General features: G+C 32.5%; 1 protein-coding gene across 5 annotated transcripts in view; it reads right to left on the bottom strand.

Moving 5' to 3' along the window:
• The window catches only part of LOC127723549 (uncharacterized), a 180844-nt gene that overhangs the window by 115358 nt on the left and 46723 nt on the right, over positions 1-18763 (bottom strand). For 3 of the 5 annotated variants that reach the window (XM_052230212.1, XM_052230209.1, XM_052230211.1), the window contains exon 3: positions 1912-1939. The exons of 1 other annotated variant lie outside the window; for it this stretch is intronic. In XM_052230212.1, the coding sequence (XP_052086172.1) occupies positions 1912-1939 (28 nt within the window). Of the gene's footprint in view, positions 1-1911; positions 1940-2579; positions 2706-18763 lie in introns of those variants that run through there. One more of the 5 variants, XM_052230216.1, reaches the window with a different exon arrangement.

Below are 18763 nucleotides of genomic sequence, written 5' to 3'. Positions count from 1 at the left end.
ACTCACCAATTTTCTACAAAATAATATAACAAATTCCTATATTAAAATACTCACCGTATCCGATGGCAAGTTCAGAGACTGTACCCGCTGTTTACATACCACCTTTTGACATGGCTTTAGATATGTTCTATAACTTTGAATTGACGTGGTTCAACAAGTGAAAGTTGTTAAAAATTAAGCACTGTGTAACAGTTTATCACCCCAATAAACTAACATATAAAACATATCATTTTTTTTTTCTAAATTGAAAATTAACGAGGAGATAGTAGTCAGAATTTTACTTTACCATGTTGATATCCAACTTCAAACCATAAGACATCGATTCCAGTTAATGTGTGTGTCAAGTTGTATTGAGAACTGCTGGATCCAAACAGTTTCAGCCAACTTTCCAAAGGAGTTAGAGATGTACATGTCACATTACAAAAACCATTCCTTATGATATCAGAAGTAACCGTGTTCACAACTGAATAATGTTTTACTTCAAAAACTAAATGATTAAAAGAAAATAAAATATCATGACTAAATGAACTAGGCCGTACCTTGACCTATAATGGTTTACTTTTATAAATTGTTACTTGGATGGAGAGTTGTCTCCTTGGCACTCATACCACATCTTCCTATATCTATGTCTCTTTTCATCAATACGATTTTAAAATAAACAAGATCATCAAATTCAAATGGTCCCAATAAACGTCTTTTAAACTATTAAACTTTGATAAGGTGTACAACATCACAAAACGTAAACGAATAAATAAATACTAACAATATATTACTATTATTGAAGTACAATTATTAACCCCCAAAAGCAATCTGGTTTGAGAAAAGACTTATATGCAAGTTCTGAAATCTTAAATGTTATATATTATTGAAAGCACTAACAATGAAGAGAAATAAGATACTTAACCAACAGCAGAAATCAATCTAGCTATAAATCTACCATTTTCTACATAAGAAAAACCCTGTACCAGGTCGGGAATATAATAATTGATTTCAATTCGTTTAATGTGTTTGAGCTTCTCATTATGCCATAAGATAAGGGACTTTCCGATTTGAATTTTCCTAGTAGTTAGGAATTTTTGTCATTTTACTTTGGGTCCTCAATGCTCTTCAACTTGATCTGAGCGTCACTGATGAGTCTTATGTAGACGAAACGCGTGTCTAGCGTATCAAATTTTAAGCCTGGTACCTTTGATAACTATTGGCTACTGTATGCAGTATGACTTTGTTCATTGTTGACAGTCGTACAGCGAAACCATTATGCTAACATCTTCGTCATTTGATTTAGTGGATGCTTGTATCATTGGCAATAATACCACATCACCATATTTATTATAAGGTGTACTTGACAATAAATACTGCCCGTGGAATCAATCTTAACCACCCTGTTCACAAACTGTGGGTCTCATGTACAAATTGTTTTATGGAGTTTCTACAACATCTTTGTTTTTCTCCATGTATATGCTTATAATTGCTAAGACAGATTTTGATCGTTGTATACATACTAAGTGGCATCTCTATCCTTTTCACTTTCTATGCATTTTTGATATCTTAAATATCTTACTGCATTTCCCTTATGAAGGGGTTCATAAGTCTTAAACAGAGGATTCGCAACATCTTTATCTCAATTGTGAAATACTTTTCAATTCTGCATGATGTATTTGTTCTTTCGTTGGCATTTTTCACAGAAGTAACCGATTTCCTTTCACAGTCGTTTGATTTTCATTTTTTTTTCCAAATTCCTTTGAAACGTTTTTTATTGGCAGTGAAAGGCGATCGATAATTAGGGGTCATTTAAAAAAATCACGAATTGAAATAAACTGACAACGATATGGCAAAATCGACTATTAAAACATGTTAGAATATAAGAATATAAAGCTTGAACGGTCACCAGTTCAATTTCGAGGAACATACTTGCAATAATCTTTGCTTCTCCAATAACCTGAAATTATTTGTTATGCATGTTATAACGAATTGTTTCTTTATTAACTTATAACTATATATACATAATATGATTGCCATAACTACGTTTAAGTTTTAAATAACATTTATATGTAAACCAAATTTCATAACTGAAGTAAATTGACAAGCCAAACTCCTTCGTACAATATTTGCCTCAATAGAAAAAAAATTAGGAATAACAAGAAAACGTAAAAACAAACCACAAAAACTAACATCACTAAGAGCGAAACCCAATTAAACAGGATTTAACATAGAAGTTGTTTGTGGGCATGCATTTTTGAATTTCTGTTTTGCTATGTTTTTTGTTGTTGTTTTTTCCACGATAATGTCAGCAACTTTGAATCTTTTATTGTTAATATAGTATAGTCTTGAATAGGTTTAACTCTTTAAATTATTCTGAATAATGTTATATTGATCAATTGAATCACAGTTTTGTTTTTATTACCATGCTTTAATTCTTAGATCAACTTTGTCATCGATGGCATATGTTAAACTGTTGAAAGCTGTAATACCAGTTTTTTTTGTACAAAGAACATATGTTTTGTATTTCATTGTTTTTAATATAGTATATTGTTGATGTTTCGAATTGTGCAATAAAGTGTGGTAGCATCATATCTTACCCTAAATTTATATTTTGCTTTGTCTCCGATGACACTGCTAGCATATTTTGTCCGGTGTTCAACATTCTGTCCGTTCTCCTCTTTTATTTCGATAGATACGAAAAATTGTAAAAGTTCAGACATGTCTACTTTAAAAAACGTAATGCTAAAAATAATTAAGCGGAACTTTCATTTTAACCTCTGTAAGCTATTGCATTAGTTTCATTTATGTTTAAGGAAGTCGAGTATTAAAGGTGAACATTGAAATATAATAAAATTGAGAATGGAAATGGGGAATGCGTCAAAAAGACAACAACCCGACCAAAGAGCAGAATACAGCTGAAGGCAACCTATGGGTCTTCAATACAGCGAGAAAATCCCGCACACAGAGGCGTTTTTCAGCTTTTGTGTACTAGTTCAGTGATAATTGACGTCATACTTAACTTCAAAATATATAAAAGAAACTAAAATTATAAATCAAACAAGACTAACAAAGGCTAGAGGCTCCTGACTTGGGAAAGGCGCAAAAATGCGGCTGGTGTAAACATGTTTTTTTGTGATCTCAACCCTCCCCTTATACCTCGAGCCAATGTAGAAAAAAACAAATACACAGCAATACGCACAGTAAAACTCAGGTTAAAAGAAGTCCGAGTCCGATGTCAGAATAGGAAACAAAAGAAACTAAACAAAATGACAATGATAAATAAATTAACAAAGAACTACTAGCAGTTATCTATATACGACTTTAACCTAGATTGAAGTCCAGTTATAATCCTTCAGATGTTTATCAATAATGTCATGGCAAAATTAACGAATAGAAAGCAAATCCTAAAATAGTTTATGATGTGTCCAGACGTCAAGTGCATTCATTATTAACAATATAGATTAGGTCGAAAGTAAAATACCACCATTAGAACTCACTGATGCAAATAGTTTACAGTTTTTCACCTTAATATGTGTAATCCAATGTATTTAACATGTTAAGCACAAATAACGTTAGTGATCATATACTTAATTTTCTATTATTGATCATTTGCTGATGGTAGAATGTTTTGAATTCTTACCTTACTTTCTATGTTTAGGTTCTACAGTAATCTATTTCCGTATAGAACATTAAAAAGGACGATAACTGTAAAAAAAGAATTGAATGTCAATAAATTGATCTCATTACTCTCGTCACAAATGTTGACCAGGAAGATAGATTATATATTGGGTTGAATGTAATTGATAGAATTTCTTATATTTTATACGAATACGATATTACAAAAATAATTTATAGATACAATATAAAAAAGAAGAAGATATGGTATTATTTTCAATGAGACAACTACCTACCCGAGACAAAAAAAAAACGTAGAAGCTGGTTAACAACAATAAGTCACGATCAGGCTTTTAATAATGAGCAAAACACATACCACATCGCAAACTAGTTTAGAACGTGTTTTTATTTATGCGTGCCTCCTCTTACCATCTACACAATATTAACTATGCTTATTTTGATCTGTCCATCACTGATGAGTTTTATGTAAACGAAACGCGCGTCTGGCGTATCAAATTATAAGCCTGGTACCTTTGATAACTACTTACTTATTTGTATACTTGTGTAATATTAAACAGATATAATACAATAATGAAAATAAGAGAAAATACACCTCACTTAAACAGATTGCTGTTTTGTTGTTTAACCGTTTAGGACTTTATCTACTTAAAATTTTAATGAAGCATTTTATGTTGTACAGTGAAGACGTTTGTTGCATATGAATACATTAACCAAACAAGGGATATCTGTTGGATGAACATGATACAATAGCATTGATACTTGTAAAAAATCACTCTGATTCAAACAAAAAATTCTCTGAAACTGACATTATCATGATGCTAGATTTCTTGATTGACAACATATTTGTTACGTTTGGAGGACGTGTTTTTCAATAAACTATCGACATTCCCATGGGAACCAATTGTGTCCCTCTTCTTGCCGACTTGTTCATTTACTCTTTTGAGGCTGATTTCATACAGGAACTTCTTAGGAAGAAGTAAAAAAAGTTAGCAATATCCTTTAACTTTACTTTCCGCTATATAGATAATGTTCTCTCACTAAACAATTCAAAATTTGGTGACTTTGGTGAACGCATATATCCCATCGAACTAGAGATAAAGGATACAACAGATACAGTTAGGTCTACCTCATATCTTGACTTACATTTAGAAATTGACAATGAGGGTCAGTTGAAAACAAAATTTTACGACAAAAGAGATGGTTTCATCTTACCAATTGTGAACTTTCAATTTTTATGTTGCAACATTCCAGCTGCGCTTGCATACGGAGTATATGTATCCCAATTGGTACGATATTCCCGGGCTTGCGTTTCCTATCGTGATTTCCTTGATAGAGGGTTGTTGCTCACAAGGAAGCTATTAAACCAAGAGTTCCAAACTGTGCAGTTGAAATCATCCCTTCGTAAATTTTACGGACGCCATCACGAATCAATTGACCGTAATGGAATATCCGTTTCACAGATGATAACGGATAGGATCCTTATTCCGTAACTACAATTCCTATTTTTACGAATATGACCTACCAAATAAGACTTTGTATCAGATTTGTAATAACATGAGCAACACGACGGGTGCCACATGTGAAACAGGATCTGCTTACCCTTCTGGGGCACCTGGTGGGGTTCGTGTTGCTTAGTCTTGAGTTTTCTTTGTTGTGTCTTGTGTACTATTATTTGTCTGTTTGTCGTTTTCTTTTTTTGGCGATGGCGTTGTCAGTTTATTTTCGATCTATGAGTTTCAATGTCCCTCTGGTATCTTTTGTCCCTCCTTTAAACGTTACTTGCTAGTTTTTACAATAATTTTTGATTTAGAACAAAAAGTTCAAGGATTGATATAACTTATTCAGTCATTTTAATATAGTTGGTTGGTTATAATCTTAACACAATATTACGAGATATTTTTCTAGTTGGTGAAATCAGAATTAAAATAAAGGTACTGCTAAATACTTGCCAGAGTTTTTATTCAATTTTCGACACAAACGCAAAGCATTATCAATTTCATTGACTGTTTGTATGATTTGTCCAGTGGCAAATGTTACATTTATATAGATAATATTAATTACGTAATTAATCTTGAATTGTTTAATGAAATTCTAAAGTAATGTTTTACTGAGTTAAAAGACTGAAAAAGAAATGTTTGTTATCATGTTTATTTAACAAACAAAACCCTTTATTGTTACTAGTCTGAAGATTGGGAAGATTTTTACATTTTTATATACTTTATTCTGATAACCCGCTGTAAATACAAAGTAAATTAGAAGAACATATGTAACAAAGGTACATATGTTGAGGAAATACAATAGAAATACATAAATATGTTTACATGTTAAAAAAGTGAAGTGTATAATTAATAAATGGAAGACCTTAAAATATGAAAGAGGAGGGAGAAGGTTAATTGAGAGAATCCACTTTATTGTTTATAACTCTTATAAAGTTGCACAAATTTATAAGCTTAAATTGTTTAGGTGTATTCATAAATTCCCTAAACTTTAAAACATTACAATGTTTTGTGAATTTTTGATCTAAGTATTTCTTTCTTTCTGTTGTAAAAAAAGTTGCATTTGAGGAGATTATGGTATTCATCACCAATATCACCATTTAAAATTACATTCAGTTTGCACTGAATAGCATGTCCCCTTAGTATTTCCCGCCTATATTTTGAAGTCTCAATTAACATTTGCATTCGGCTTTGGAAAAAAAGATTCTGTATGTATGTGCCTGTCCAGTAGCCTGTAATTCAGTGGTTGTCGTTTGTTGACGTGTTACATATCTGTTTTTCGTTCATTTTTTGTACAAAAATTAGGCCGTTAGTTTTCTCATTTGAATTGTTTTAAATTTGTCATTTCGGGGCCTTTTATAGCTGACTGTGCGGTATGGGCTTTGCTCATTGTTAAAGGCCGTACGGTGACCTATAGTTGTTTATTTCTGTGTCATTTGGTCTCTTGTTGAGAGTTGTCTCATTGGCAATCATACCACATCTTCTTTTTTTATATTCAGTACGATTTATTTTACATGAAATGTTCTTATATAAGGAAACATATTTATTACATTGAAATACAGTCTTTTAGAATTAAAAAAAAACAATTCTTTGAAATATATTTGATTTATCGAACAATGTGCGTTTGTTAAGAAACCATTATTCTAAAAATGTAGTCGTCATTATATGAAAAATGATAAATTATTCGATGGAAAATGTGTATTTTATTATCATTCAAATCATTTCTTCGTAGTTATTGATATATCAGTTATGGTTTGTCGTAATAAGAAAAACCAATGAAGAATTACGGGGACATGCCATCACTTTGTTCATGTATTACCCAATAGAATATTGTAATGATCCGGTGAATTAACACTGAACCTTAAACTCATCCAAATTATTGAACTTCTTTTTGAATAAAATCGACATGACTAAAATTGGGACCGCGTTGAGGACCCAAGTTTGAAATGATAAGTAAACATGATCATTCGCTCGTTACAACGCAATGGCTAAAAAAGAAAAAGACAAACTGACAAATAATAGTACACAAGACACAACACAGAAAACTAAAGACACGATCGTACACTTTACGTTTATCACTTTATGTTATCTATCGGTATAGTAGAATTGTCGATTGCACGATAATATAAAATAACATTTTGTTTCTGAAATTACAAATATTCGAGCACACCCTGATTACTTAACCGTTAACTACTCCGTTTATTGGGTAAATGGTCAGCTTGAACGTTGAATTTTGTCTGCGGATTATTAGGTACTACATTGGTGACCTTTTTCAAAGGAAAATTTTTTGAAAATTGAATATGATATTATTCAGATTTTAAAGCCGGTAAATTCATTTTCAATATGTATTTCAATTAAGCGAAATCCAAATAACGGTCCATTCCGTTGAAATAATGAGCGCCATCCCTACGGAACAGTTATTTGAATGTTCTCTATAACAAAACACAGTCGCCGAAACATGTTTTTTATTCTGAAACTTGCAGTTGAAGTCTCAAAATCTCCGATCCGGAGAACTGAGGGATAGTGCAAGGGTGATTGTAAAAACATACAGAGCACCTGTGACGTCTGTTTTATATATTTTTTTTTTAAATAAATAAAAAATGATTTCCATCAAAAAAAAAAAGAAAGAAAAAATTAAAAAAAAAAAAAAAGAAACAATGTGACTTATTCTTAGATTTGCCAAGCCGACCAGATTTTCACGATAATAATAAAAAAAATATCACATCTTCATTAAAGTGCAATTAATCCTATCAGCAATCGACTGACGATTCTGGTGGCAGACTTTTGTTTAATTGCTATGCTGTTTACAGTTTCTCTCTGTCTACTATATATGTAGATTTCGCCAAAATGACAAAAAAAAGTTTGAATTGTCATACAGATGGGTGCAGTCCTAACCTGTACAGCAAGTTAACTTGATAACCAGTCATTTGGACTGGTCAAAGTTAAACTGTGACAGGATTTAGGACTGCTCTGACCAGTCCTAGGACCACAATCTAGTTAACTTGAATAGAGGACTTGGTCCTAGGACTGTTTTTATGTCTGCCGAAAAAGTTAACTAGGAAACAGGTCCGCTATTGATATAAGTTAACTTCGAAACCAGTTCTGTCATAAGTTAACACAAGTTAACTTTGATTTTGACAACTCCGATCGAACCAGACCTGATCTCAAGTTAACTTTTGCACTGGTCTGCTCAACAATAAGTTAACTTGTAACCAGGACCGCTCTACATCGATTTTTTTTAATATCTTTTAATGTCTTTGTTTCTTGGTATAAACATAAAAAAATAAAGTCAATTTAATACTTCCGTGATATAAACATGATTGAATACATGTAGCTCCGTGTTGAAGTGATCTATTTGTAAATATTTGTAATAAAGATTTGTAATAACATGAGCAACACGACGGGTGCCACATAAAACTTTGCTTGTTTATATACAAATATATCCGTGATCTGCCTTTCTATATATTAGAAAAAACGATAATGGTTACAATGCTAACGAGCTGAATATATATTCCAATACATATCAAATTCTTTAAATCGTATTAACCATATGTGCACTTTATTATGTAAATCTATATAGCCGTAAAGTAAATCAGAAATATTTTTAAGTCGGGATAGAATATATAATACAAATGACAGCAGTATTGGACAACATTCACTACAAAATTTTACCCGCATAAATTAAGAGTGCCAGCATGTCCTCCTTTTGTTCAATATATTGATACGTAACAACATTTCAGTATTTTTGATACTCCAGGCTGACTCGTTTAGCAAAATTATTTGACCGTATCAACCAAAACTGACCATATTTGCACTTTATTATGTAAATCTTAATAGCCACATAATAATTCAGTAATATTTTTATGTCAGGATTTAATGTATAATACAAATGACAGCAATATTGGAAGACAACAACTACAAATTTTTGTCCGCATAAATTTAGAGTGCCAGCATGTCCTCCTTTTGTTCAATATATTGATACGTAATAAAATTATTTGACCGCATTAACCAAAACTGACCATATTTGCACTTTATTATGTAAATCTTTATAGCCACATAATAATTTAGTAATATTTTTATGTCAGGATTTAATGTATAATACAAATGACAGCAATATTGGAACACAACAACTACAAATTTTTGTTCGCATAAATTTAGAGTGCTAACATGTCCTCCTTTTGTTCAATATACATGATATATTGATACATAACTAAATTTCAGTAGTTTTGATACCTCAGGCTGACTTGTATAGCAAAATTATTTGACCGCATTAACCAAAACTGACCATATTTGCACTTTATTTTGTAAATCTATATAGCCGCATAGTAAATCAGCAACTATTTTTATGTCAGGATTTAATGTATAATACAAATGACAGCAATATTGGAACACAACAACTACAAATTTTTGTCCACATAAATTTAGAGTGCCAGCATGTCCTCCTTTTGTTCAATATACATGATATATTGATACATAACTAAATTTCAGTAGTTTTGATACCCCAGGCTGACTCCTCTAACAAAATTATTTGACCGTATCAACCAAAACTGACCATATTTGCACTTTATTTTGTAAGTCTATATAGCCACATAGTAAATCAGCAACTATTTTCATGTCAGGATTTAATGTATAATACAAAGACAGCAAAATTGGAACACAACAACTACAAAATTTTGTCCGCATAAATTTAGAGTGCCAACATGTCCTCCTTTTGTTCAATATACATGATATATTGATACATAACTAAATTTCAGTAGTTTTGATACCTCAGGCTGACTTGTATAGCAAAATTATTTTAACTGCATTAACCAAAACTGACCATATTTGCACTTTATTATGTAAATCGTTATAGCCACATAATAATTCAGTAATATTTTTATGTCAGGATTTAATGTAAAATACAAATGACAGCAATATTGGAACACAACAACTTCAAATTTTTGTCCGCATAAATTTAGAGCGCCAGCATGTCCTCCTTTTGTTCAATTTATTGATACGTAACAAAATTTCAGTAGTTTTGATACCCCAGGCTGACTCCTCTAACAAAATTATTTGACCGTATCAACCAAAACTGACCATATTTGCACTTTATTTTGTAAATCTATATAGCCACATAGTAAATCAGCAACTATTTTTATGTCAGGATTTAATGTATAATACAAATTTCAGCAATATTGGAACACAACTACAAATTGTTGTCCGCATAAATTTAGAGTGCCAGCATGTCCTCCTTTTGTTCAATATATTGATACGTAACTAAATTTCAGTAGTTTTGATACCCCAGGCTGACTCCTCTAACAAAATTATTTGACCGTATCAACCAAAACTGACCATATTTGCACTTTATTTTGTAAATCTATATAGCCACATAGTAAATCAGCAACTATTTTTATGTCAGGATTTAATGTATAATACAACTGACAGCAATATTGGAACACAACAACTACAAAATTTTGCCCGCATAAATTTAGAGTGCCAGCATGTCCTCCTTTTGGTCAATATACATGATATATTGATACATAACTAAATTTTAGTAGTTTTGATACCCCAGGCTGACTTGTATAGCAAAATTATTAGACCGCATCAACCAAAACTGACCATATTTGCACTTTATTATGTAAATCTTTATAGCCGCATAATAATTCAATGATATTTTTATGTCAGGATTTAATGTATAATACAAATGACAGCAATATTGGAAGACAACAACTACAAATTTTTGTCCGCATAAATTTAGAGTGCCAGCATGTTCTCCTGTTTCTCAATATATTGATATGTAACAAAATTTCAGTACTTTTGATACCTCAGGCTGACTGGTATAGCAAAATGTTATGACCGTATCAACTAAAACTGACTATATTTGCACTTTAGTATGTAAATCTATATGGCTGCATTATATTTAATCAGAAGTTTTTTTATGTCAGGATGTATTGTATTATAATACAAATGACAGCAATATTGGAAAACAATGGATGCAATATCTTTTCCGCATCAATTTAGATTGTCAGCATTTCATCTTTGTATTAATAATATTAGACCATCACTAAAGTTAGTAGTTCAGGATGGTGTGTGTAACAAAACTATTTGACTGCATCATCCAACACTGACATGTCTGATTTCATTTTTACTTTATAATGAAAAGTATATTAAGAAGTTCTCTTCTGGGAATAGTATACTGTTGGTACATTATGTCGGTTGATTGATTTTGTTTGTAGCTAAACCTCAAGTGGCAACTATTTCATTCATGTGCACAACGAGTATATTGTTTTAGAAGTCCCATATCATCATTTTTAATCCGTAAAGACAAATCTGACGAAATTGACGAGATTGTTCATAATTATTCAACACCTTATGTATCCGGACACTGTACAATTTTCGTTAGAATATTTTGTCGAAAACAGAATCGTAAATCCAAGGCAAACAAGGTGAATTACGATGAAATATCCATGTAATGCATAAAGTTTAATTTAGGAAGAGACGGTAAAAAATGGGGAACGAAGCAACGTCGACAATGATGTTGATATCCCATGACATAAAAATATTGTTCCGATGCGTTGGGATAACCTTTCTATCCGCCTTCTGATTAAATAAAAACGTTCCTTTCTTTAATGATAGCTGTATGTGATCACAAGTGTGTAAATTTATAGCCATTGTTTAATGTATATAAGAATACATGAAATGGAAAAAGGTTTTTTTTTAATGTGTATAATATCGACAGAGTCTAACGAGTAAAGAAATTCGCTATACAGGGAAAAAAGAACGATGTGATTATTGTTTACATATTAAAAACTCAGGTCTGATATCAAAAGTCATAAACACGGTAATCTGTCATAAGCAGACCTGTTCCCAGGTCTGGTCAATAGCAGACTTGTCCACAGGTCTGGTCAGGAGCAGACCTGTCCACAGGTCTGGTCTGGGGCAGACCTGTCCTCAGGACTGGTCAAAAGCAGACTTGTCCACAGGTCTGGTCTGGAGCAGACCTGTCAATAGGTCTGCAGCAGTCCTTAAAAGCAGACCGTAAGTCTGGTCTACCAACGAAAAAGTTAACTTGCTTGTCTGCTTAAAATTTCCCAAGTTAACTTGAAAAGCAGTCAACAAGTCTGCTCAAAGTTAACTTGTGTACAGGTTAGGACCGCACCCATCTGTAGATTGCTATTTAGAGTATTGGGTTATGATTTTAGTTATTTACCTTGGTTTTTTTTATCTTACTTAGTTGATCACATTTTGCTATTTGCGGTTTCTCTCTATCTACTATAGATTCCTGCAAAAAAGCATGAAAATGGATTAATGCAAAAATTTCTAAAAGAAGTCAAGTACCCATACCTTCTAAAATAAGCGGAATAGAAAGCAAAGTGCTATTGAAAAAAATAAATGATGCATTTATTTATACTATTTCATCCGTCATCCACACGAGTAAACATACATATCATAATTTTTATTTTGTTACACTGGATGTGTTTAGCACAACCAGGTATATAAACGAATGAATAAAAACTTAATTAACAAACATACCGAACTCAAAGGAAATTTCAAGAAGGAAAGACCCTTATCAAATGATTAAACAAAAGCTCAAACTCATCAATAGAAGGGAAAACAATTGTCATATTCATGCATTTCCTTATGTAGAAAATGGTGGATTAAACCGGGTTGTATAGCTAGCTTAACCTCTCGTGTCTTGTACATGTTGTATGACAGTCGCATAAAATTCTATAATATTGACAATAATGTGTGAACAAAACAAACAGACATAATCTTTATATGAAATATATAACACATATAAATTTATTCGTGTTACAAACATAAAATGCAAAGCACGTCAACAGCAATGAAATCTTGCCAATTTGGAATGCCATTGGAAATTAAGGCCTTTGTTGTGCCGGATAGGTACAGAGAACTTGCGACAGATCAGCTATGAATCCCTGAAAAATCGAATATAACGCCACCGTTTCGACAAGACATGTCTTCGTATTTGTGCATCTCATGCAGCCAAACGAACCCTAACCCTTGTAACATGGCTTATACTGGGACGAGAGACGCGCAATGAAAACCATATTTGTATTGCTATGTTAAACCTTGGGATAAGTATGCTGGAGTTTTTCATTGGCCAACATATTTTTTTTCTTTTAGAGGCATAATTTATTATCAGGTTGTCGGTTTTTATATGGGAACTAACTGTGCATCTCTTTACTCTCATCCGATCGACCATTTCTTATTTTAACATGGCACTGAGCACTGCAGACACTTACAAAGAACAAGAAGACCAAAAAGCTTGATAATTTAATTTCACGTACAGGTATATAAATGATGATATTTCCATTAATAATCCAAACTTTTCGGATTGAGTCCCATTTATTTATCTTCCTGAACTAGAGATTATAGATACAGATTCCTGCACCTCATTTCTATACACTAGAAACAAACGAGACGAAATTAAAACATTTCCTCACCTTAGTCGCAATACCAACTTCATCCTCGGATGACATGTATGATAAAATGTATGAGTATACATTTCTAAACTTATACGATATTCAAGAGCTTGCAGCTGCTACTCAGACTTTGAAAAAACTAATAAGGCAGGGATTTGTGAAAAATGTCTCGTCTGTTTTTCTCAAAGAGTTTAGAGGAAAGGTACAAGATCTAATTGACAAATATATTTGTCTACTTCACAACTAACTCAAAATGGTTCTGATCAGTTAGATATTATATATGCTGACGTTTTGTGTCTCTTTTATTTACTTTATAGTTTTCCCTCTATTTGTTTTATTTCTATTATTTTACTTTTTGTTTTATGAATCTATACGTGAATCGGTATTCCTGTATCCAGCAATCGGGTTCTGCGCTTTTGACGCTCCAGGTGTAGGTGGGTTAAGAGAGGTAATTTGGATGCAAGAGGTCTTTACAGTGTTGTTTTATTTTTTTGTCACCCTTGTATTTGTATGTTTCTTTGAAAATGTATAAAGCTGCTTTCAGGGAGGCTATTATACAGAGTGGTGAAGATGAAATCATCCTTTAAAAAATTTACTGACGCCATAGCATGGCCTTCGTGGAATATCTTTTCAGAGCTGACGAAGAAAAAGTTCAAATTGTCGTAATCACTAACATTTCTCTCTTCCTTGATGTGTAATTACCGAATATGTACCTTGTCGAGCAAGACGATGGATACATTAGGTATAAAACGTAGAGAAAGATCTGGTTACCCTTCCGGAGTACCTGATATTACCCCTGATTTTTTGGTGAAGTTTGTGTTGCTCCGTCTTAGGTTACCTGTGTTGAATACATATGTTTTTTCTTAGAAGAAATATTTTTAAAATCATTCATCAGACCTAAAAAAAAAAATGCATTGCAGATCGTATATTTGTTTTTATTTGTTTAATATGTTCGACTGTCATATTTGTTATTACTAGAGTAAAAGTAGTAGTAATTTATTACTTATAGTAGCAGTGGTAATATATTCAGTGTTGCGTTTAGCTGTAGTAGTAGTAGTAACAACAGTAGCAGTGGTTATGTGGTTGTGATTAGTTTGGTGGTAATGATAATGGGAGAGTACCAGTATTGTATGTTTGTTGATGTTTATGCAACTTTCAGCTACATTATGTATACCATGGCGGTCAGTTGTTTCGATGGCGAAAGCCGACAGGGTCGGACATTACCAACACCTTTCTAAAGTTTATTTTGATTTAAGTTGGATAGTTACAATTAACATAGTCAATTTGGAATTCGTCACTGAAAGGATATCATATATGTCAAGCAATCTGAATTTAAAAGAAAACTATATATCCGTCAGGTAACTTTTAAAATTACCTATACAAGTAATGTTGAAAATCAAATCGTTCTGAAGCAGTAATTGCCTTTCTGACGCACTTGTCTTTCATATCGACCCTTCTGGGTCAAAGATTGGTCTCTTGGGACTATCAAAATATCATTTCCCCCCATAATCTTGAAGGTAGACAGATATAAATAGATTGAAACTTGTGACTTAATTAAGACTTAAAGTTATTTATCATTTTTAACTCAAAACAGTGACATATGTTTTTTAATTAAGTGTTATTACTAATTCTTTCAAAGATGTTTAAATAACTTATTCAAGTAATATTTTTGTCATTATTTTTAAAGTAACCCTTTATCTCTATACTCCTCTCAATCTAATAAGTTCTTAATTTTATGATATAAAATGATGTTAAAATTCATGAAAACTACATTTAGTCCATGCTTCTATTGGAATTTAAAATTACTCTATTGAGTAATTTTATGAATTCTAAAAACAAAAATGACCTTTAAAATTTACTAAAAAAAAATCCTTGTTTAAGTAATGCCCCTGACTGATCCTGTTGGTTCGTTCTTCTAAAGAAGCCAGTGTATGAAAACGTCATCTTCCATTTGAACTACAGTTTTAAACAAACAAATCCTACGACATCAGGAACTGATATCATAGTTATGACGAAGGTCATTATTATATATTGCGACAAGTAAGTAGTTTAAATGGTGGTGAAGTATCGCATGGCATTGTGTAATATATTACTATAGCAACAAAAAACAATGGAATAGTTGAAGCAAACATATAAAACAAATCAATCGTTTTATCAGAACATTAATCGGTATTTATAATCTTACCATAGTCGTGTAGTGCAACTTCGAACCACACGACATATTTTCCAGATATTTTGCGTGAACATGGATCATCGAATAGGTCTGTGCTAACATAATTGACGCCTAAGAGCTGTATCCAACTTTCCAAATGAGTAAGAGGTGTACATGTCACATTAAAGGGACCCATCATCATTATATCAGAAGAAACCTTACAACTGATACATCTTTTACTTCAAAAACTAAGGAAACCCAAAAAGCCTTTCAAAACGATGTTGTATAAACACACTCACAAAAAAAACCCAAAAATACCAAACTCCGAGGAAATTCAAAACACGTTTACAGAGAACTCTTGATTAACAATCAAAGTATTGTTTACGTTTTGTGAATTATTGATCCATGAAAGTGTTGATCCGTGTACAAACACCGTTATTAATGTCTCTAATCAGTTGACATGTGGGGTGCGCTTTGATTTTATTCTTGTTCAGAAATATGATCTGAACCTCAACTGCAGATTAAAGTATGTTATACGTTTTGTTAAAACAAGTCCTGCACATGAAAAATATCTCTCAGCAGGAACTTTCGATACTGGTACTACCTAAACACGCTTTACCATTATAGATAAACGTTACTACATCGTAAATAGATATCATTAGTTATATAGTGTACAAGTGACCTAATACGATATATATGGGGTCAGTAAATTCCATTTGAGGTGAGAGCGAAGCTCGATCCCCATATGAAATTTACTAACCCCATATATATCATATAAGGTCACTAACACACTATATAACGAATTTATCTTACCGATTATCTTCACATGTAGTATTAGACTAGTGGCCAATGAATATGATCCAGTCTTCAATACCGTTATTATTAGAAACCTACTTCCATTTGTCTATACAAAAACAAATGCCACCAATAACAACGTGTTAGCTTTTAAATTAAATGTGTTTTATGAATTTATTTCAATCGTTCATTATCAATTTCATCGTCTGTTTAAACATTTAAAAATGTTCCTTAACACGTTGTTGTTTGTATAAAGGGACATAACACCACTCCTAACCGTGTATTGAAAAAAAAAACCCGCCTACTAACCTAATATGAAACCCTACTAACCTAATATGGAATATACACGGTCTCTATACGCGGTTGCTTTTAACCAATCATATTCCTAAAAATGTATAGGTGGTAAAATAAAAGTTATTATTACGATAAGGATATTTCAAAGAGAAATTAAGTATAAAAATATATAAATAGAAATGTCTGAAGATATCTAAAAGGCAAACAAGGATCCGATAAAAAAAACATAACAAGAGTACTCGGTTATCCGAGCAAGTCTCGAGTACTCGTTGCCATCTCTACAGTAATTTATAATGAAGATTTTAACACAGCTAACAAGGAAGCTATCAAACCAAGAATAACAGGTAGTATGTTGAAATCAACTTTTTGATAATTTTCCTAAGCAATCACGAGATAGTCGACCGTTTTCAAATATCTGTTTCACACCTCACGACGGATATTTCAAAACTGTTGTAACCCAGATCCGATCTTACTTTTCTCGAAGATCATTAAATTAGACTTATCATTGAAAAGTGCACTCACACGAGTAACACAACGGTTACCACACGTAGAGTAGCATCAGCTCAAAAAAGAGTGACGAAAGATACCAGAGGGACAGTCAAACTCATAGATCGAAAACAAACTGACAACGCCATGGCTAAAAATAAAAAGACAAACAGACAAACAATAGTACAGATGACACAACATAGAAAACCAAAGACTAAGCAACACGAACCCCACTAAAAACTGGGGGTAATCTCAGGTGCTCCGGAAGGGTAAACAGATCCTGCTCCACATGTGGCACCCGTCGTGTTGCTTATGTTATTACAAATCCGGTAAATAGTCTAATGCGGTAAGTCATATTCGTGAAAAGGGAGGGTATTGTAGTTACGACATAAGGAACATATCTGATATCATCTGTGAAACGGTTATTCCATAACGGTCAACCAACTCGTGATGGCATCCGTAAAATTTACGAACACATGATTTCAACTTCCCCATTTGGAACTCTTGGTTTAATAGCTTGCTTATGAGCAGCTTACCCTAGCACCAACGGACATAACTTTCGGTTTTTATATAGTTAGTGTTTCATCGGTTTGTTTCTGTTGGTTTTTTTTTGGGGGGGGGAGGGTGGGGGGGGGGGGTGGGGGGGGGTTCTCTATTGTGTTTTCTGGGCGACGATTGTTTGATTGTAGGCATTTTCCGTTTCATTTTCTAGAGCGTTTTCAGTATGTTTTCGACTTTAAAGTGTGGACATCTGTTTGATATCTTCCACTTCTCCTTTATAGTTAAGATTTGTGTTCTAAATGTGAACGTTTTTCGAAAACTGCCTCATTGTTTAACTTTATAATTATGTGATCGTCAAATATTTGTCAAGTCTCAAATTAAATCTGTGTCTTTTTCTTTGACCTGTATCCGGTGGCACCGTGACACTCACTGCCCTTTGTCCAGCCCCAGATATGTGTTTTGTGAAGTCGTGATACTTAAATCTATGGTCCTTTGTATATCTAAATCCGTTTCCATTTTATAAACTAAGATGAAATTTACATGTAGTAATTTAATGTGAATTGGGACAGACACATATAGAATTCGCTCATCCCCTACTTTAATCAATGAATGATGTATAACAACACAACATAATAACAAATTGTACAAATCAAATGGAATTCTAAATGGCACAAATTACCCAATCCATTTAGCAAACAAGATGGAAAACATACTTTTATTTTATTGTTTGGCTTTCAGTATATTTGTAAACAATACAAATATGTTTTCGAAGACGTCTGATTACTCTTGCGTCATTATACAGCCCTGTGCATGACTTTGGAAAAGGAAAAAAAAAGAAGAAAATATATTGGAGTAAAGAAAAGAAAAAGATATGTGACGTCTATGACGCAATATACATTAGGACACAGATTTGAGCAAGTATAATAAAACAAAATTACATGATGTGATACTTTTAAGTGTAAGTTTATGACAGTTCCGATTAAAAAAACAGTTTA

The sequence above is a fragment of the Mytilus californianus genome, unplaced genomic scaffold, assembly GCF_021869535.1.
Source record: "Mytilus californianus isolate M0D057914Y unplaced genomic scaffold, xbMytCali1.0.p SCAF_13, whole genome shotgun sequence".
Classification (NCBI taxonomy): domain Eukaryota; kingdom Metazoa; phylum Mollusca; class Bivalvia; order Mytilida; family Mytilidae; genus Mytilus; species Mytilus californianus.
Note: the sequence above shows the minus strand (reverse complement) of the source record. Positions and strands in the feature narration are given on the sequence as shown.